This window comes from Plutella xylostella, chromosome 7 (genome assembly GCF_932276165.1).
Source record: "Plutella xylostella chromosome 7, ilPluXylo3.1, whole genome shotgun sequence".
Taxonomy (NCBI): Eukaryota; Metazoa; Arthropoda; class Insecta; order Lepidoptera; family Plutellidae; genus Plutella; species Plutella xylostella.
The window spans coordinates 4746655-4768366 of record NC_063987.1 but is presented as its reverse complement, the minus strand read 5'-3'; the positions used below and the strand labels follow the sequence as shown (position 1 = coordinate 4768366).

The 21712-nt window shown below is 38.8% G+C and overlaps 1 protein-coding gene across 2 annotated transcripts; it reads right to left on the bottom strand.

The window, feature by feature from the left end:
- Positions 1-479: 479 nt before the first annotated feature.
- Positions 480-20978, bottom strand: LOC105397575 (glycoprotein 3-alpha-L-fucosyltransferase A). 2 transcript variants are annotated; one of them, XM_038106706.2, is made up of 8 exons: positions 20807-20978; positions 4353-4549; positions 3635-3807; positions 2808-3042; positions 2305-2502; positions 1752-1984; positions 1270-1441; positions 480-913 (listed from the first exon to the last, which is right to left on the bottom strand). In XM_038106706.2, the coding sequence occupies exons 2-8, from the start codon at positions 4491-4493 to the stop codon at positions 722-724; spliced, it is 1344 nt and encodes a 447-aa protein (XP_037962634.2). In that variant the 5' UTR covers positions 4494-4549; positions 20807-20978; the 3' UTR covers positions 480-721. The 2 variants fall into 2 exon arrangements, with proteins under 2 accessions (XP_037962634.2, XP_037962633.2); XM_038106705.2 differs by lacking the exon at positions 20807-20978 and adding an exon at positions 4881-5029.
- Positions 20979-21712: the final 734 nt, after the last annotated feature.

The window sequence follows — 21712 nt, the reverse complement described above, 5'->3', positions numbered from 1 at the left end:
AAAATATTGTCCGTTTAGGAGCCCCGTAACTATTTCGGACGTCATGCATGACTAGACTTAATAGCCCCTCTCTCGGTAGTTTGAACAATGAACAACCCTATTCCTACACAGATCAGGCACTGGTTGGAAATGCTGCTAACTCATTTGGTCTTACACATTTAAAACTTATAACTATTTCAATACTAAACGTCAACAAACATAACATGGTAACATTAAAATTAAATCACAAATTCTGCTAACATAACGCTCAATAGGTAAACATAACTTAGCTAAATGCTTTAAATGGACCTGCTAATGTTTCAAATGTATTCCTAAAAATCTTTTCTACAATTTTAATATTTTACTAACCGACAATTTCATGTGCTTGGCATTGTGCATAAATCTTTGTTATAGAATGAACTGTGCCTAGCGTTCATTCGTTGTACTGTCCAGCCCACGTTGGGCGCCACAACTAAAATCATGTCAGTCTTTTTTTGTGCAATACTTGTGCACCGTTTTATATTTTTTATTCCAATTCTAAAATTCGGGCTATTTACTAACCAAAGTTAGATCGGCCGCCGCTAATGGACTGCAGGGGTATCACGAACTCACATTTACTTACAAACGAACGAAGTGATTGATTTCCGCGTTGAAATCAATCACTTTATTCGTCCAAATCAGTCCTCAAAACACCTTGGCTATCAGCGAATGAAATTACGAGCTCTACCTAAAACCATTCCGTTTAATCCCTGACCCGGTAGTCGTTATCAGCCGGGGGCTTCCCCTCGGCGCGCCAGTCCTGCCGGGTGCAGGCGGCCTCGCGCCACCACGCCTGCACGTCAGTGTAGTGCGCGCGCCGCAGCCGCCGCTCGCTGGCGTGCACCATCGCGCACACGCGGCAGAAGAAGTACGTGTTTATAAACTCGCCCGTGTCCTGGAATTGTAGGGTGTTATGTTAGTTATATCTAGTTACTTTAGTAAGTTGAAAGTATTTAAAACAATGTGAAATTTGGGCTTGTAAAGTTAGGATGTGTAGAATTTCAAAGCTTGTCATAACTTCTTGACAGTGCGAGCCATTATGGTTCTCTCCAGTGAAGACTACGAACTGGCAATCGTATCGTAGGCGGCCCTCCAGCCCGCTGGATAGACTACCTAATTCAAGTAGCCGTTAGAGGCTGGGTGAGGAAGGCCGTGAACAGCTGCATGAGAGAGGCGATTCTTGAGAGACGTCTATATGTTTAGAAGTGGATGCTTCAAGACTAAAGTCACTACGTGTCATTTTGAACACACCTTCCACTTAAAATACGAGTTATACAGCGTGTCGTCCTGGTCGAGCCGGTGCAGATACGCGGCCAGCTCCTTGGGACTGGCGAACTCTTCCACGTGGATGTACGAGTTGGGGGGCGCCACCGCCGCGTACTCCGACGGACGGGCGCCCATCACTATGGGCAGCACGCTATGTCTGGAATGTGACGATTTTTGGTGATGAGTGTGAAGTTTAGATAGTATTTAGGCGAGGAACATATTGATGTTTGTTAGGAGCTGGAGAGATGGAGCAGGCTAACGAAATAATAAGAAATCTGCTTATATGCACTCGCTCACGCACGACCTTACTTTTATAGAACAGTCAGAGCAGAGGTGAGATGAAAAGAGTCCGCGTTATTCTAACGAAACGATCCACGCACACATTTCTCTGTGCCCTTTTGGAGGTAATTATCCTGATAACGCACCAAACAACGCTACACATTGTAGGTAACATTAAATAAACTCACTTGAGCCCATTCACAAAGAACTTCTCCGTCACATAGTCCCTGCAATTCGAGTTCTCGAAGGCCAAGTAGAACTTGTACTCTCGATCCAACATCTCAAGGCAGTTGGGGTCTGACTTCGGACAGTGGTGGGCGCCGCATGCTCCATAAATGTCCACTTGGATGTGTTTGGACAACTTGCGAGCGTATTGAAGGCGCCGGTTGCTGGCGTGACAGTTGGACACGAACCACGCTACCTGAAAAGTGGAGAAATAAAATTAGTCGTCATTAGCGTTCGTACGGAAATTTGAACGTCAATGGAAAGAAAGACTTTTCAGGGACCTTAATCATCGACCTCTAGGTTTTATGAGAAGATTTTCTAAGAGATGAGTCCGAAAATACGTTGCCTCAAAATAGTAAACGGTTTGCTTGGAAGGAGCCTCTTCGAGTAATGGGCAGTCAGTGAATGACGCTAATCACATTGGTCAGCCAGTCCAGCTTCAATTACAAGCACTTGTCTACCTCTTGTATTTATCACCAACACAGTATGAAGATGAATGAAGAGTTGCAGATTTACCTTCTTAGTCTTGTTAGCTGCATAATTCCTATCGAGCACCTTCTCCGTGATCTTGGGGTTGTGGTAGACCCACCGCTCGTAGGGGGCCACGATGTCCGAGTCTCGCCTGTAGGTCGCCGTGTAGTTGAACACGTCATACGCAGTCAGGCCCAGAGGCGGCGTGTGGTATGGGCACTCCAGGTAGTATAGGATCCAGAGCTGAAATGGGTTGAAGTTTGTAGGTTTTGGTGTCATTATTGGGCCTCAAAGTTCAAGCCATTGTAATAGTATAAACGTTTCAGTCAGTTTGTTGACACAGTTTGCTTATTACCATTGAGAGGGTAAGTATACCCGAAGTATGTATGACCATGACCATAGCCAAATAATTTTAATTTATACCATATGTCTCGAAGGACCAATGACGTAGAAACGTAGAAGGTAGGTAGGTAGTACCTACGTATCAGCTTTTAAGGCATAAATTTCAGATCAGCATATCCTTCAAGGTTAAGCGGAAAGTAACTTACTTGCTTGATGTCCCTTTTAATATTGAGCGCTGTATGATGGTCTTTGAACAAGATGGCGTCGGCGTGGTCTGTTCGCGTGGCGGTCAGGGAGCAGCGGTCTACTGGACACTTGTTCTTGATGAACTCCCGCCGCCCCCCACGCACGCCCCAAGGACTAAACCCGTTCGCCAGGAGAATCGTCTTTACAGGCACATTCTCATCTTCTGGAAGCGTGTACATTAGTTGATCGATGATCCTGAAAACAACAAAAGAATTCAGCGTCATTGAAGATCACTAGAGTTGCATAAACAAAAAATTCTCAAGTGCATACCGTAGTTGGGTAATTCATAACATTCGTTGTTGTGTATGACATTTTTGAATATAAAAATAATTATTGGTAAATTACACTGAGCGTTTGTTCAAGGCTTCGGGTAACTAATGATGATGACGTCGATTATGTATGAGACGGAACACTTGTTAGAAAAATCGATTTCCTATGCATACAGCTGTGTTTGACATGTTTGTGTCGGATTAGATATTATAAATTATAAGTAAATATTGGGGCTGGTGGCTGGTCCTGAAGTAGCCAAGGTTAGTTAAATATAGTGCTCTTATCTAGTTTTGTTGCTACATGATCAATTTTATCGATATGAAGCAAAGCTGTTTTCAAATCACTGTTATCATGGGTAAATGTAACAGCTTGTGCCAGGCTGAAAGCAGAGTTTTATCAGCCACGAATTTCCGTTCTTAAGAGATAAGCTAGGAGCTTAGAAAACCCCATAGGTATCTTACATCCGGTAGTGTAGAGGCACTTAAAGTATTAATAAGAAGAAGAATATGCCTCTAACCTGTCCTCTCCCGGAGCATCTTCCGGGAACATCTTGGCGTCCGGGTCGTGGGCGGTGGGGCGCGCCCGCCCGCCCACCATGTACCATGGGCGGGAGGACACCTCGTCCTCTGTGGCCGGCACCTCGATGTCATTGCTGTCCTGGAAGTGCGGCTCTGAGACTGCTGGTATGCCCTGTAGAGAGATAATGGGGCTGCTTGTATAGGATGCATAGGTGAATAAGTGTAACAAGTATATGAAATTGTTGATATATTTGCCGCCCAATCTTGTGATGAAGGTTCCGGATGGAACTCTTCGTTCAGACTCCGGACGTAGGCAAGTAGGTATATCCGCACTTAGGTTTTGAACTGTTTCGGCTTTCTATAAAAATTTTCGACATCCTCTACTCCCCCGCCAACCGTGAAAAGAGTGACCAAAATTCATGAAAAGAGTGCACATTTTCCTGATAAGTATACGTTCGGCCGAGCACGGTAACAACAGTTAAGTAGTATAACTTTTGTGTTTGTAAACGCTATGCGAAAGTTTGTGGGTGTGAATATGTGTAGGTATGTTTGTTACTTCTTCACCTCAAAACGGCTGAACCAATTTTGACGAAATCTGGTATGGAGTTAGCTGAACCTTGGATTAAGACATAGGCGTACTTTTTATCCTGGTATTCACAAGGGTTTCTTTTTAAGGCGAAGCTCGCAGAACCAGCTAGTTAGAAGATATAAACCCACCTGCAACTGCATGGCGACCGGCGCGGGCGTGGGCGGCGGCGCCGGCGGGCCGCGCGTCAGCAGCAGCAGCGCCAGGGCCGACAGCGCGAGCGGCAGCAGCAGCGCCGCCCGCCGCAGCGCGCGCGCCGCCCGCCCCCACATGCGCGCCAACGCTACCCGCCGGACGGCGCTAGGCGCATCGTGCGCGCGCTGGGAGCCTGAGGAGTAAGAGATAGAGAGTTTGTTCTGAGGGTGTAAAAAGTATTGCTGAGATAATTATTACGGGTTCTATATATTTTGAGCTGGCACGATGTCGAAGGCGTGGCACAGGATGGGTCAGAGTCAGAGTTCGAGCCCTATGTACCTGATTAGGGATCCCAGGGCCTGATGATGATGATTATATATTTTGAACCGTTTTTAGGCTTGTTTTAGCAGGGCTTTGCAAGGGTTGTTAAAGTTTTATATAAAATTTCACGCAAGAAAATTATTTTAGGCGTTAATAATTAAAGACGTTGTAGGTAATTTTGTATAAGTATCTAACACACTTACGTAAGTAGGCAGGTAGGTATATTCGTTTCATAGTTGCCTTTCATAATCACTGGGTTAATGGAGGTATAAGAGTATACTATGTGAATATATATTATACTTATTGAACTCAAGTGTTCACAACTTCACAGTTAACTAATCATTTGTAGACCATTCGAACGTTTTCAGTAGATAAGTGCTGACTTATCTTAGATTGATATTATGATAAATTGTACAAATGAAGATTAAAGATACATAATTAAATAGGTAGGTACAATTAGATATTACTTCAGCTATCGTGATATTCGTGATATAATAAATAATGCGAATACTTCACTTACATTATAAACAATAAACGCAGTGGCAATGGATGTCACATGAAACCACAATATCTTTAATATAAGTAGTACCAAATATAAAACAGGTAGGTCGTACTTATATGTTTCATGAATAAATATCGATTATTAATTTAAATAAAGTTATAAAATAAAAGCACCTGGAAAACACTTTCAGTGTAAATAAACATCATAGAGACAACATAGGTAGAGGAACGTTTTTTTTAGTTTTATTTTCATAAAGTCAGATGCAAAGAATCAAAGAATGAAAGTTTCATGGCCAATGACTGACTATCGTTATTCTTAGGGTACTTACCTATAGTATTCACCTACCGTAGACGATTCCTACAAATATTAGGTAGGGGAGACCGGGGACAAAAGTAACAGCGGGTAGAAAGTAACAAAGACTCTGTGGACTTCCCCAATAGCCTTAACGTCCCAAGCTACAGATGCCTGATATTTTAATAATGGGGATGGGTACAAAAGTAATAGCTCGCGGCAGGACAAAAGTAACGAATTACTTACGTAAGTTTGCCATGTCACATTATAATTTTTTTTTTTATTGTTTTGATTAGATATTTGTGTCATAATATTGCATATTATGGCACAAATAAAACAACTTATTTTCAGTTAGTCAGTTTAAATGATGGATCTCATTTACAGTTTATATTAAGAAGTTTTTTTTTTGTTTTGTCAATAATTCATAAGTTTTTTTTAGTTTTTGATAGTTTTTTAAGAAGTTTTCTTAACTAAATAATTTGATAATTTTTTTTTGTTCTTTCTTTTGAATCGTATTTATAACATTGGGCAGAATTTATGGGTTGTTACTTTCGACCCATGCCTTGTTACTTTCTCCCTGACCATGGGGTCGAAAGTAACGATTTCCCTTTTTTTTTGAGGCTTTAGAAATGCTAAAATTCGAGATGCATTAAGTAAAGTATTAATGGATATTTCGGCTGTCCAATTTCAAAACACAGTAAGCGCCAACTTAAAAAAAAAAACGGGTCTTTGATTTATACATTATTTTAGGTGATTCCGCACATTCGTGCATTGTCAGAATATCAAAAAACGGCTTGAAAACGAAAATAAAATTTCTAAAAACCTAGTAACTCCACCCTGCGAAATCAAAAATGCCACGAAAACCATTTTAAAACACAGTAAGAGCCACCAACCATTTTAAAACACAGTAAGTGAAAATGACTTACTAGGTTTTAAAATTGTCAATGGCGCTTACTAGGTTTTGAAATGGTCAGCAAAGGTCAATTTTTGCCCGTTAATTTTAGTAAGTCACAAATGGCATACATTATTACAAACACTTTTTTCGAAAAAATATCAGATATTTCAGAACCTGTATCTTTGAACCAATGAGACCTAGAGAGGTGAATTAAAAGTAGAACATAAGGAAATTTTGTCTTCTTTATAAAAGCCATAGAGACCTTTCTCGTCAGAACCTTTCTACTAGCCCTATTTTGCATAAACCAAAAAAAACTCAAACATTGCAAACTAATTTTAGCTCAAAATTTAGGAAATATTGTCTAATTTAAGGCAGCCATAAATAATGTTCGTGTCAGACATGCCTTCTTAATATGGCGATTTGGTTCATTTAGATAAAACTTAAAAATATGCCGGTATTTCAGCTATTACTTAGTGCGGTCGTGTAAAAGTGCTGCAAAATTTGATTTATAGTATGTGAAGGATCCAAAACATATAAAAAAATAAAAAAACATATAAATTATTACGTTATTATTGCAATTTAATATACTTTACTTGTCTTAAATTACACAATAATGGCTCTTACTAGGTTATAAAATGGTCAGTGAGGGCGGTTTTAGGGTGAGAAAACCATTTAAAACCTAGTTAGTGTTTTCTTTTGTGCATTACAGCAACAATATTAGTCATATTTAAATGAAATAGTATTGTATGTAAAGCCTAGGTTCTGCCGGTTTTTTTAAGCTTACATTCGTTTAGATATGTATCATAGTTTGACCAGGGCATTGAAATGAAGGGACAAAAACGTTTTTTGGCTCTCCTGAACATTTTGTCTCTTGGCTGTTACTGTGTTTTAAAATTGGACAGCCGATTTGTAGACTATATACGAAAGTTTTATGTGACTATATTTATTTTATCGTAAATGTTATTAATAACGAGAAATCAGACAAAAGCTACAAACTGTTACATTTGTCCCCGGTCTCCCCTATGTTAATATAAGTAATATTAAAATAATTTAAGTATGGGTTCATGTATATACATTTTCATTCCATGGGAAAGTGGCTGGAACAATTTTGATGAAGGTTGCTATGTATTTAAACATACGCTACTGATTATCCCGGAATCCTCCCACGGGAAAACTACACGGGAAGCTCGCGGGAAAATCTGCTTGTTCTAATAATAGCAAATAGCGTACCTGCCATACATGACCTACGACGAGACGCAGAACTGAAGACAGTCATGTTTGATGCCATAACCATTTAAGAGAACAATGCAGATGCCAAAAACGTGTGTGGCGTGGCCTACCATACCAACTAGCTATGTACAGTGGCCTGCATAGAAACCTGACCGCTCTTAGAGTGACATTTGCTACTGAGAGTGTGTCACGTTTCTTTGCAGCCCACTGTACTTGTTTACCTACGCACCTATTCTTCTTCTCCTACCTTCTATGTCATACTACGACAACAGAAGAACTCAAGCCGTATAATAGGCAAAGGCAAGGCAACTTACTAGGTAGCATACAATATCATACACTAACTTACTTATAGTCCTGTTACTCCCCTGTGGAGCTTAGGGCTACAGACATTCTTTGCCACGCTTCCCTATCTTGAGCCGCCTCCTTCACTTGGGCCCAAGATAGACCTGCCCTCTTCATTTCCGCCTCCACGGACCTTCTCCAGCTCTGTACGGGTCTACCTGGTCTCCTTCTTCCACCAGGCTGCCACTCGAAAGCAACTTGAGCATGGTTACAGTCGTGTTTTCTCATTGTATGGCCGATCCATCTCCAGCGCCTCATTGCGATTTCTTTCCTCAATGTGGTTTGGTTGCATTTTTCACTACTCATATCATACACTACTGCAACTGGAACTTTCGTCGGTGCCAATATTGTTGGGATACGGGCCTATCGCCATCTTTCAGGCTTAACTCGTAACTAAACAAATAAGTACCAATAAGTTACTATAACATTATAAATGTTGTGTATATTTTGAAGTAGGTATCCGATTAACATTATATCAGTGTTTAGCATAGTGCTTGGGGATAGTGCTTACCTGCTTTAGTAACAACATGTAAACGCTACTTGCTATCTGAATAACAAATAGTTTTTGATTTAATTATGAATCGTCCGTGTCTTCATGGCTGTTATTCAGTCACTGACACGAGTCTAGTGCCTACTCCGGCGAAGTGAACTTGACTCAACTTATTAGACCACCGGCGCCAATTTTGTACCGTTTTCCGTCGCAATGCGTCTTTTATGACTTTTAGCTTGGCGACTTAGGTTTGGTTAAGCATCCTGGTTTTGAGTTTCTTTGAATTTTATAAGTAACTACTTACTTTTAAAACTTATGTAGCTATACACTATCCTTGCACTTTGATCATTTTGCACAAGAAAAGTTATGGGTAAAATAGCCATATTAAAACTAAACTAATCCAGATAAAATTGATTAGAACACATTGTCAGACGTTACAAAATTAGATTTGTATGAGTATCTAGCACATTTACGTACCCATACCACAGTGTCGACTGCTGCTCATTCATAAACATAATTCATATCATTTAAAATAATACAGTGCTAACGTACCTAGTAGGTACCTACCTTAAGGTAAAAAATCCTAAAAAAAGAAATTTGTTTTGTAAATTTTATTCATTATTCATGGTTATACTGGTGCAGATATTTACAAGTACTGACTAGGAGGTAAGTATCTAGAGTACTTACCTACCTACATGTGGAGATATCGCGTGTTAATCGCTCACAAATGTAGCGCATTTTGTAGATAAATCGCAGATAAATATAACACACACACACGACATATTTAGTTTCAGTTAGATAGGTGCCTACTTATCTTCCCTTTTAACAGTTGTATTGCTTGTAATATTTACTTATATTTTTATATAGAAGTAAGTAAGTATCTATCCTAACTAACTAATATTATAAATGCGAAAGTAACTGTGTCTGTCTGTCTGTTACTCTTTCAGGCCAAAACTACTGAACGGATTTGAATGAAAGGTATACATACGGTCTAGAGTTCTAGACCCTGGGAAAGAACATAGGCTACTTTTTATCCCGGAATTCCCATAGTTTATTATAAAGGGTGAACGTAGGAAGCTGTGGGTACCCACAGCTTGGCAAATTAACTAACTATAGTTACTTACTTAAGTTTATAATAAAAGCCCAGTATTATGTCAGTAACTATAATACTTTTAATTTTATATTTCGGTAACTAACTATAGGTATATAAGTACGAACCTATAAAATACGTTGAGAAAAAAAATACAGTTATAACTAGCTATTATTTTTCAATTTAGAAATCATTCAAACTGAAAAGAATGTTAAGTATAATTTGAATTTTAGTAGTTTAATCATACATACTCGTAGGTGTGAAATTCAGTCATATCGATTAGTCAGGCTCAGGCATTTGGACCGGAAGGCTAGACTTTCGTTCGCGATAATGTTAGAGGCAAGTACTTAATAGATATCTAGGTACTTACTTTTAATCGCCCAATGATTTGATACGATATTATTGTCACGTCATGCTAAAATTGAAGTTATTAATGGTAGGCTTAGGTATATACCTAAGTAATAAAATTAATTATAATCTACATAAGTATAGCATTTGTAAATTCGTTGTAAACTTGTAACAGGTATAAGTAGGTATAGGTAGGTACTTATTATGATTTGTCGTTGGATTATTTAATTTATTTTGATTAATGGCATCAAATTTTGTAAAACATTGACAAATTAACGTTAGTTTTAAAAGATACCAAATTAAATTAAACTTTAATGATTTGAATTTGAACCCAATAGGTACCACAATAATGTCACAAATCAGAGCAGTCAGCAGTGTTAAATTATGATCCAGATTATCAACCATACACCATACAACGAACTAAAGTTACGCAAAGTGAACTATACTTACTGTATTGTTCAGAAAATTATGATAATTTATGACTGTAGGTGTATGTATAGAATATCTGCTGCTAGTAGGTAGGTACTATTTTACATGTTCAGGGTAATGTGTAGTGTTGGAATTCAAAATGCATTTATCTAACGATGACAGCCGTGGTTAACGAATATATAGTGAGCGGCTACCGAGCGCGGCGGGTTGATGCTATACTTATGCCTATTATGATGATAAATTAGAGAGATACCTACAGTTTTCATTTTATATATAGGTACTTAACAATAAAATTAAGCAAATAACGTAGATGAGATTACTGTCATGATTTTTAGTTAAGGGCGGATATATGATAAAGATCATTATAGATAGGTTAAGTATACTTATCTGAGTATCTATATGTAATTTATCATTTATGTTGTAAGTACATATCTACAATCTTTATTATAAGTATATATATGTATTTACCTAAGTATAGGAATGTATTATATATGAAGGAAACGTTCTGGTAACTATCTCTATGGTAGTAGGTAGGTACCTAAGTACATATATTATAATTAGGGTTTCCGGTAAGTACTCAAAGGAAAAAAAGGAAAAATAATGTCTTATTTTCCAGTTCATCGTTCACTTTTTTTTCTTGGTATGAAATTAAGGCTGTAGGAGACTATACCTAATATTAATATGCTTTTGAAACATAAAACAATAGGTAAGTAAGGTGCAGGTGGGTAATGCCGAATTTCGGGTAATTCCGATTTCTTCCAAACACAGCCATACTTTGAACCGTGTAACCATTCACCTTGATGGCAACTTGATCTTCTACCTCGCTTGGGTTGACTCAGGGCGCTAGGACCGAGCGTGCGTGTAAAAACGTAAAATTAGTAAAAAAGTGCAAATTTCCGGATTTTTGAATTTTCGGAGTTACCCGCACTTCGGTAATTAAGAAATCAGTTAAGTTACTTAAATGATTGTTTTTTCATCCAAAAGATTGTCGTTTTTGTTCACTACGTTCGGAGTTTAAAAAACCTAGCTTTAATTTTTTTGTATTTTCCGGAATGAGCGAACTAGGGTAATTCCGAATGTTGGAACATTTTACTATGAAATTATGTGGATCGGGTAGTTAATTCCGAATTATAAATATCATATAAATGTGTATAAGTACTCCTGGGCAGTTCTAGGCAATATTTCGAAATAAGTTTTTGCGAGGTTATAGCTGATCGAAAAATACATATGTTCCTTTAGCTTAAACTACCTAAGACTTATTTTAAATGTTTTTCGGAATAACCCGCATTCATTCGGAATTACCCTCGTGCAAAGGAAAAAATATCAGCTTTTGAAATTAAAATATTTACGAATTCCGTGGGTGTTTAGAGAAGTCTGTTAAACAGAGTTTTAGGTACTATATTCAAGTATACAAACAGGGGCGTATTTAAAGATTGCGCGCCCTGGGCTCCTGTAGTTTTCCGCCCCATCAAAAAAAAATAAAAAATAAAAAGAGCAGTCAGTGTCTATACACTGACTGCTCTGCTATACCTATCGACCTACATATGAATAAAAACATTGTGGTGATAGATTTGCATAGATAATTATATCTACCGAACAAAAAAAATTATTTTTTGGATAGAAGAGTACGTACATTTTAGAACGTTTAGAAATAAACTTTGGGGACTGAGTGAGGCATTTTTTTTTCTTTGGATTACCTTAAAAAATACAGAGGCGGAAAAAAATAGACTATTCCACCGGTACAAAAAAGAACAAAGGCCGGCTTTCATACTTAAAAAATCCAGCACTTCTCGTCACCAAAATACCTCGGAGTGACCCTGTATAGATTCCTCACGTACAAAACCCACTGCCAAAACACCAAGAAGAAATTCACTTCCCGAAACAAACTTCTGCGACGGCTTTCTTCTACCAGCTGGGGCGCCTCTCCGCAAGTTCTACGAACAAGTAGCTTAGCACTCTGCTTCTCAGCCGAATTTGCCCGCCCCATATGGGCAAGATTCCCATTCCTCAGAGCCAAAAGACAAAAGTCTTCAACCAGTGCGTCCTGCCAGTGATGACGTATGGTGCAGAGACGTGGACACTGACGGTAGGACTGGTCCACCGATTTAAAGTCGCTCAGCGTGCTATGGAGAGAGCTATGTCTGGGGTTTCTCTGATGGATCGTATCAGAAATGAGGTTATCCGTCAGAGGACTAAGGTTACCGACATAACTGTCAAAATATGCAAGCTGAAGTGGTAGTGGGCTAGTCATATCTGCCGAAGAACCGATAACCGTTGGGGTAGACGAGTTCTCGAGTGGAAACCACGAACAGGCAAACGCAGCGTGGGACGCTCTCCTGCCCGCTGGACTGAAGACCTTAGGCGGGTAGAGCCGGTAGTGGATGGGTGAGGAAGGCCGAGGACCGAGTGTTGTGGAGCTCCTAGGGAGAGGCCTATGTCCAGCAGTGGATGATTATTGGCTGATGATATGGGCAAGGTCCGCGCATGCTACAGAAGTAGATTTTGCTCTTAACGACACAGTTCGTATAGTTACGGGGTGCCTCAAACCGACACCGCTCTACAAGGTCTACTCTCTGGCTGGGATAGCACCCCCTAGCATACGGCAAAAATTGGCATGTTCCATTGAGAAAGGCAAACAAGAATGCGACTCCAGACATACACTTTACTCACATACTGAAGCACCTTCCCGCCTTAAGAGCCGCAAAGCGTTTCTAAATAGTGTGGTGTCCTTAACTGATGAAAACCCACAAAACGCAAGGCTAAGGCTCTGGTAGGAAAAGCAGCCCCAGGATCCTTTCCTACCTCTTGAGGAAAAACTTGCTCCCGTTATCAGTCTCACCTGGCACATTTGGAAGACTCTGAATCGGTTGCGAACAGAGGTAGGCTGCTGCAAGGACAATCTCTGCAAGTGGGGCTATACTGTTGGTACCAACCTACCTATGCGACTGTGGTACCGCCCCCTGACTATGGAGCATGTACTCTCCGCCCCCTGTGCCCTTCCACCTGCACTCGGGAAGACTTACTCCAGGCCAACCAGAATGCTATCAAAGTTGCTTCGTTTTGGTCTGGACAAATTAAAAAATTCGCATGTTCACTGACACGAAAGAAGAAGAAGTGTAGAGTACCTACCGACCTACATATGTATAGGAACATTGTGTTGATAGATTTGCATAAATAATGATATCTTACGAAGAAAAAAATAATTCTGGATAGACGAGTACATTTTAGAACGTTTAGAAATAAACTTGTGCAGGGCGGGCGACTGAGTTATCGAAAAAAAATACTTTAGATTTCCTTCAAGAAAATATCTACCAAGGCAGTTCGGGCTGATTAGTCACCGTGACCGGTCGTCGCTCGCGCGCTCTCCAACTTTTTACGAGTTACCCTCATTGTGCGAATAATGGCATCGAACTTTGTTTTCGTATACAATTAAGTGATACTAGTGAGTGAACCCGTTTCTGACTACAGGAACAAATAATTATGTCCTCCCAAACGTTAAATAAAAACCCTAGTTACGCTACTGTAACTCAGTCAACAATGTTCCCAAAGAAAGACCAGGCTGTCATCCTGGATTCATTAGAAAATGTTCAGATTAAGGATTATGCGCAAGCCCTTGGAAAGATAGTTGACCCTTCCCAGATTCGATTCTTGTCAAGAATATCAAACAACAGGGTGTGCGTTTATTTATCTTCGAAGTCTGTTGCTGATGATATCGTGGAAAATAAGCAATTCATTACCATACAAAATCAAAGATTGCCTATCCGACCGCTCATAAACAGAAATAAACGAATAATTATTTCTAACGTATGCCCAATAATTCCACACAGTGAAATAGAAAAGCGACTTCAAGAAATGCAAATCACGCCAATGTTACCTATCTCTTTCCTTCGCGCTGGTATTAACGAAAACGGTTACAATCATATCTTAAGTTTCCGACGACAACTTTATGTAACACCCGAAGATTTCAATCGTCTCCCTGAAAAGGTATCGATAGACTTTGATGAGACAACATACTGGATATATTTCTCGTCAGATACTATGACCTGTTTTATCTGCAAAAATGATGGCCACGTAGCGTCGAAATGCCCAGAAAACAATGAAGCTAGTAGTAGAAACAACATGGAGACTCAGAATACGGACACTCTTATCCCTAAACGGCCGCACCCACCGACGGAATCTTCTACCACGAAATAATGTATGGAGTCTGAAATTATAAACGAAGAGACTGCATTATCTATCGACAACAGTGGCGATGACTTAGACAACGTTTCCCTTTCCAGTTCAGACGAGGTTTACAAAACCGCAAGTGGGAAAAAACTTAAAAGAACACCCCATAGTGACTTGGACTCGATTAAGTGGGACCAAATTGATGATTTTATCGCAACTTCATCTAAAAATTACCCTCTCTCAGGAAAAGAAGTCAAAGAATACCTAGAAGATACATACGGGGTAAAAAATATTAAAGACATCACGTTTAGGTACACTGAAGAGATTGATACCTTAATTGAATTGTTAACTGACTTGATACCCAACATCTCATACCGTAGCGTGAAGAATAGACTGTCCCGTATTGTAAGTAAACTTAAAATTATAACTAGAAAGGCAAAGGTAAAGTGTACTGAACAAGCTTCTGTCAATCCTACTGTTTAAATTTAAAGTATAGGTACAAATATTTCTAATCACCTTTTCATGTATAAAATACGTAGTAAGTACCTGTTTCTATTTAAGATAAATTAAGTAACTAATGGCTAATAATAAGATAAATTTTAAACTCAACATCATTCAGTGGAACTGTCAAAGTTTGCTTCTAAAATTAAGTGATTTAGATTCTTATTTACAAAAGGAAAAGGTACATATATGCATTCTCTCTGAAACTTGGTTAAATGATGACAAACATATAAATGTGACGGGCTACTCTGTTTTCAGAAATGACCGAACAGATGGATATGGAGGCTTGGCTATTCTAGTCCACCAATCTATTGGTTGTTCACTTAAAACTTGTCCTTCTATTTACAATAATATTGATACCATATGTGTTGAAATCCTTAACAGTAGTAAACTACAACATATAATCGGCGTATATTCTCCTTCAAATATTCATACAGGTACAGAAGATTATGATGAGCTTTTTAGTCATTTTTCAGAAAAAACTTTAATATTAGGAGATTTTAATGCTCACCATACGGCTTGGTCATATGCAACCGACACTCGGGGTAGACTCCTTTCAGACGCAAGTTTCAAACATAATTACGTTTTTCTTAACAATGGAGACTTTACCCGTTGCGTTAAAGTCAATGATCGTATAATTTGTACTTCACCTGATATCTCTTTTTGTAGTGCTGATCTTGCACTGGATTTTGACTGGAATGTGAGTAACGAATCTTTGGGTAGCGATCATCTTATAATCTCCATGAAAACGTTAGACACAACTCCAAACAATCCCGAACTCAGAAGAAATATAAAAAAAGCAAACTGGGTCGACTATACACAACATATCCAATCAGCATGTGAGGATCTAGAATTAGTAGCCGATTTACAAAGTAACTACAATCAACTCTTACATGTAATTGAAGATAGTGCTAATATAAATATCCCGTTTGTTAAGTATAGTCCTAATCCTAACAAATTCAGGCCGAAACCTTGGTGGAATCCTGAACTGTCCAAAGCAGTTGCAGAGAGAAGGCTAGCTTTAAAATATTTTAGGAAAGCTCGCACTGTTGAAAATTATATGATATACAAAGAAAAGATTATTGCTGCTCGTAAATTAATAAAACAGATGAAGGGAAACGCTTGGCGGAGCTTTTGTGACAGTATCGATTCTAATATGTCAGTGCGTGAGGTTTGGAGGAAACTCAGATGGCTTAAAGGATACCGTAGCCCTAAAGAATATTTACAAGAGAGCGCAGCCATTCCTTTTTTAACCGAACTTGCACCAGACAGTGTCTCCTTACATCCAGGTCAGATTACTTATCATGATCCCAACTCTCTGCAACCTTTCACCTTGTCAGAATTAAACGTGATTCTTAAAAGGACGGATACTTCGACCGGTGTAGATAACATTACATATTCCATGATTACCCATTTGCCAAATAATGCGAAGGAATTATTATTACAAATATTTAATGATATATACAAAGGAGGTGAGGTACCGGATCAGTGGCGTAAGATCAAACTTATAGCAATTCCCAAAAGAAATCCAAATACCCTAAAACATCGCCCTATCTCAATGATCAACTGCCTATGTAAAACTTTTAATTTAATGATTACACGTCGCTTAGAATATTACTTTGAAAGAAATAAACTCTTCAATCCCAGTACTCTAGGTTTCCGTCGCGGACTTTCTTGTCAAGATAATTTAAGCAGATTTATAGTAGACACAGAGACTGCTTTTATAAACAGGCAATACGTTATGTGTGCCTATGGAGACATAAGTAATGCTTATAATAATGTAGCAATAGAACCTCTTATTTCATCGCTTATAGAATTAGGTGTCGATACTTTACTATGCAGATATATCAAGGAATTTCTTAAAGAACGCGAGTTGATTTATAGGCTTCGTGATGGTACTGAAATTAAAAGAATATGCAGACAGGGTTTGGCTCAAGGTGACCCTATGTCTCCAATCTTATTTAACATCGTCACAATTAAAATATGCAACACCCTTGTAAAAACAGTTAAGGTATCTCAATACGCGGATGATTTTGCCCTATATTGTATCAACGAAAATATTAATATTTGTATTGAAACGATCCAGTCAAGCCTCAATATCTTTAAATCCATGTTAGATAAAATTGGTTTAGAGTTGGCACTCTCCAAAACAAAATTATGCATACTTACAAGAAGATATAGGATTCCTGATATAATTGTTAAAGTGGATGACATCCACATAGAAGTTCTCAATTGTGTCAAGTTCTTGGGGATTTGGGTAGATAGTCGTCTAAATTGGACCAGGCAAATCACGGAAATCGCTCAAAAATGTACAGCCTACGTCAATATTCTCAGTGCGCTAAGTGGAGCTAAATGGGGCGTACACCCGGTCCAGCTTAGACGACTATATATCGCTCTAGTACGCTCTAGACTTGATTATGGAAGTACGATGTATGGTAATGCCAGCCCGCGTCTCTTAAATAAGTTAGATGTGGTTCAAAATCAATGTCTTCGTTTTTGCGGAGGATTCATAAAAGATACTCCCATTTTCACAATGGAGAGTGAACTGTGTATACCGCATCTAAAATATAGAAGAGCATATCTTAGTGATAAATATTTCCTGAAGCTTTCCGCAAGACAATGTGATTATCTTACAAAACAATTAGAACGCTTAGATAATATGTTAAAGGTAGGTCTAAAGTACTGGCGTAATAATCAGTTTCCATTGTTATTGGAAAGTTTCAGAAAATATTCTAACCTGCCTATGTCAAAATTCGAAATTCTGCCGCAATTCGAGCTTCCTTTCCTTGATAAAACACTTCCCTGGGACCAAATTATTATGACAAAAATTCACACTATTGACGAACCTAAAGCTAAATTATCAATACGAGATCTTAAACAACGTAGCGAAGAGGCTATTAACCAGTTGTATAGAAATTTCTCTCACATATTCACCGACGGGTCTAAAACAACGGACGGTTCTAGTTGCGCATTCTACGATAAGGATGCCGATTTTGGGGCAAAGTTTCGTATTGAAAACTTTTGTATTCCTATTATGGGAGTGGAACTAGCAGCAATTAATGAAGCAGTTAATTATATGTGTTCGACAAATTATCATAAGATTGTAATTTTTACAGACTCCAAGAGCAGTCTTCAACATTTGTTAAGGTGTATAAAAGGCGACATTATCGGTAGAAAAGAAGCTTACCTCGTTATTAAATGTATCGCAAGGTTGATACGTAATGGGGCTGAAGTTCGCTTACAATGGGTTCCTTCCCATGTAGGTATTGCGGGAAACGAGACGGCTGACTCACTGTCGTCAGACGCTTTACGAAACGGTATTCCGCTTAATATACTACCACATTTTATGGATCATCTCCCACTGATTAAAAAGAACAACCATAGTGAATTTAAAACATATTTCAATGAATGTTCCAAAACTAAGGGAATTTGGTACAGATCCATTGTAAGCGAACCTCCGCGCACACCTTGGTTTTCCACATCAAATATGAATAGAAAAGAGTTGGTTTTATGTTTCAGAATCAGAACATCTCATATGCCATTTAATAAATTTAGTTTTAACATGAAAAAAAGGGACAGTCCGAATTGTACTTTATGTGACAAGGAAGAGGATCTTGTTCACTTTGTTCTCGAGTGTAAAATTAACGAACAACCCCGACTTGATTTCTTACACGACACTCAGTGCACGGCCGGGGAGCTCCTCTTCCTCGTGCACGGCATCCTCAGCTCAAGCCTCACTCATGAGCACAGTGGCCGGTTCCTTAGTTTTATCATTTACTCCCTAACCTTAAGACAAGATTATTATAAATCTGTAGGTTAAGTTCTACTCCCATAGTTGAACTACTAAGTACTATTTTTGTTAATTATTTAAGAATTGTTATTTTTTGTTAATTTTTAAGCCGACTTAATCTTAGGATGTATGGCTTATAAAATAAATGAGATTATATAAAAAAAATATCTACCAAGGCGGAAAAAATTAAACTATTCCACCGGTTCAGAAAAGAACGAAGGCGGCTCATACTTATCATATTTCTTAAGACATGAAATCAACATTTGCAAAGATGTCTCAGGGCCGTTCTAGGCTTACGTCCTAAAATATTGTTCTGTACTTTTTTAATCCTTCAACCTAAAGTCCAAGGGCGGCCTACCGGCCGCCCCTGGGCCGCCCTTCGCCGCCTGCCGCCCCGGGCTGTAGCCCTTTTAGCCCTAGGGTAAATACGCCCCTGTATACAAAGCGTCCTTACATGAATCAAAATGACCCAACCAGTAGTCATAAATTGACAAAATACGAACATGCATCCAACTCACCCAAAAACCTTTCGGAATAACCCACCTGCACCTTACCTAAATGAGAAGGCAACTAGGCATAATTCTGCCGCGGTTTATTGAGATGACTAAGAGTAAAATTGCGGATACATGAAAACTTCAGGTGGTCTATAGTTAGGTACGTACTTATCCCTCAAACAAAACCTGTCTCGGTAAAGCGTAACTTAACTATAGTACCTAAGTTCTTAACTAACACTAAAAAAAACTAGAGATAGTACTTATACTTAGTTAGTAAGTAATTTAAAATTTTGATGGCCGAATGGCGTAGTGGTTAGTGACCTGACTACTGAGCCGATGGTCCCGGGTTCGATTCGCGTAATGCACCTCTGCCTACCCCGCAAGGGAGTACATTAGTACAAGGCGTGAGTGCGTGTTTTTTTTTTTTTAATTTGGATGGAAAATATGCCATAAGATTATAACTACTTATACTTAATTACACTTAGACCTCACTTTATAGTCACTAGACGATACATGGTATGGCAGGTTTAATTAAGCATCCATTAATTTCTGTAACACGACTTATACTACCTATGTATACTTGTATAGTATATTAAACTCAATTCGTGCGGAACCTAGGTGCTTTTACCTACCTAGTTAGTACCTTTGATTACAGCATAGTACTAACTAGGTGTAGGTTATCTTATGCGTCGTGATAACGATAAAACGCAGTAGTTTACACAAAAAAAAAGTACTTTGCTGAAGGTTTGTTAATAAAAACTTATGTAGGTACGTTTGTGGTATGGTATTACCTATAAAGTAGTGGTTACTTCAACATTATATTGTCTATTTGTCAATGTACTTACTAGTAACTAGTATAATTACCTAATATAATATTTTAACCCTTACATTAAAATAAAACGAAAGGGCTGGCTGACCTTCGGATTGATCGAGCTGAAATTAAGTAGGTAAGTACCTACATCACCTACAGTTAGGTAAGTAAAGGAGCTTTATTTTTTAACTCTATTTATAAAGAAAATGGGAATTTTCACTAACAATAATGTAGTTAAAACTAATAATAACTATGTAAGTAAGTACTTGAAAGGAGCTTTCCAAAAAGAACTGAAAATTTTTATTCTTGCGGAAGAAGCTAATGTTTCTAACAATTTTCAGTTATCCAGATTTACAAAAAATATAGATACTTACTTAATACCTAAGTACTTAACTATTACTTACCTACCTAAGTTACCTAGATAACTTTTTGATAAAACTTATGTACGTATACGTATAGGTATATATAAGGTAACTCATGATTAATACTGAAAAATTCAAAGCATTGTGTTATGTTTCATGATTTGAATAAAGTTAGCTCACCGCGTGGACATGGGCATGGACATCCTTTACTTGCCATACATAATTATATTAATGACGCTGAAAATTTCATCCATACTAAGAAAATTTAAATATTTCATAATCGGCATTCGCTATAATAGGAAGGCACCAAAGTAGATAAGTCCTTAAGTTATATCGATGTTTTACATCAGCCCTGAAAATTCACAAACAGAATCAGTATCAACTCACTGGTGAATGGTTTTCCGGTGTGGCTGATGCTGTAGTCAGCTGAGAATCCTTGTTGGGCCGGTCACTGTTTTCACTGAATATTTTGGTGGGCAATGTTTGCGCGGGGCGGTGTGTTACGTCGATACCGCGCGCTCGGCCGCCTGCAGCGGTGGATGGAGACTGCGCGCGCAGACGCCGCCGCCGCCGCGGCCGCCTCCACACACGCTCCACGCTATCTCTCCCTATGACCCACTACCTCCATTCCTTCGATCGATATTCTGCCTCCAACATCTGGAGAAAATCGATCGTTTACGACGAATTTTCATGAGGTTTGTGTGAGACTTTTAGGTACCTCTCAGGTATGATTGATGAACTACCATTTCAGTTCGGTTGCAAGCTGATTTGTCTCGACTTCGATGAATTGATTTATTATTTTTCACCTGCTGCCTGCTGGTGGCCGTAGTAGCTAGTTGAAGACAGTTGAACATTCTCGGAGCGTTTCTGCGCTAACCACGACACTATCACTATCATATATAAGTATGAAAGTTTTCATTCTTTCAGTTTTCGTCAAGCTAGAGTAAGCCTTCAGACTGAGAGTATCTACCAGCCGTGTAATGTTAGTCCTCCTCAGTTCAGCAGATTGGACGTGTGCTGGATGATGGAAGGGGTAATAGGTACCTGCTTACCACCAGTAAAATAAATAAATAAATAATAATAATAAATATGTGGGGACATCTCACACACGGCCATCCGACCCCAAGCTAGGCAGAACCTGTGTTATGGGTGTCGGACAGCTGATATATCTACACAAATACATAGATAGATAGATACTAAATATAAATATCAACACCCAAGACCCGAGTACAAATATCTGTCTTTAAACAAATATCTGCCCCAGCCGGGAATCGAACCCGGGACCTTCGGCTC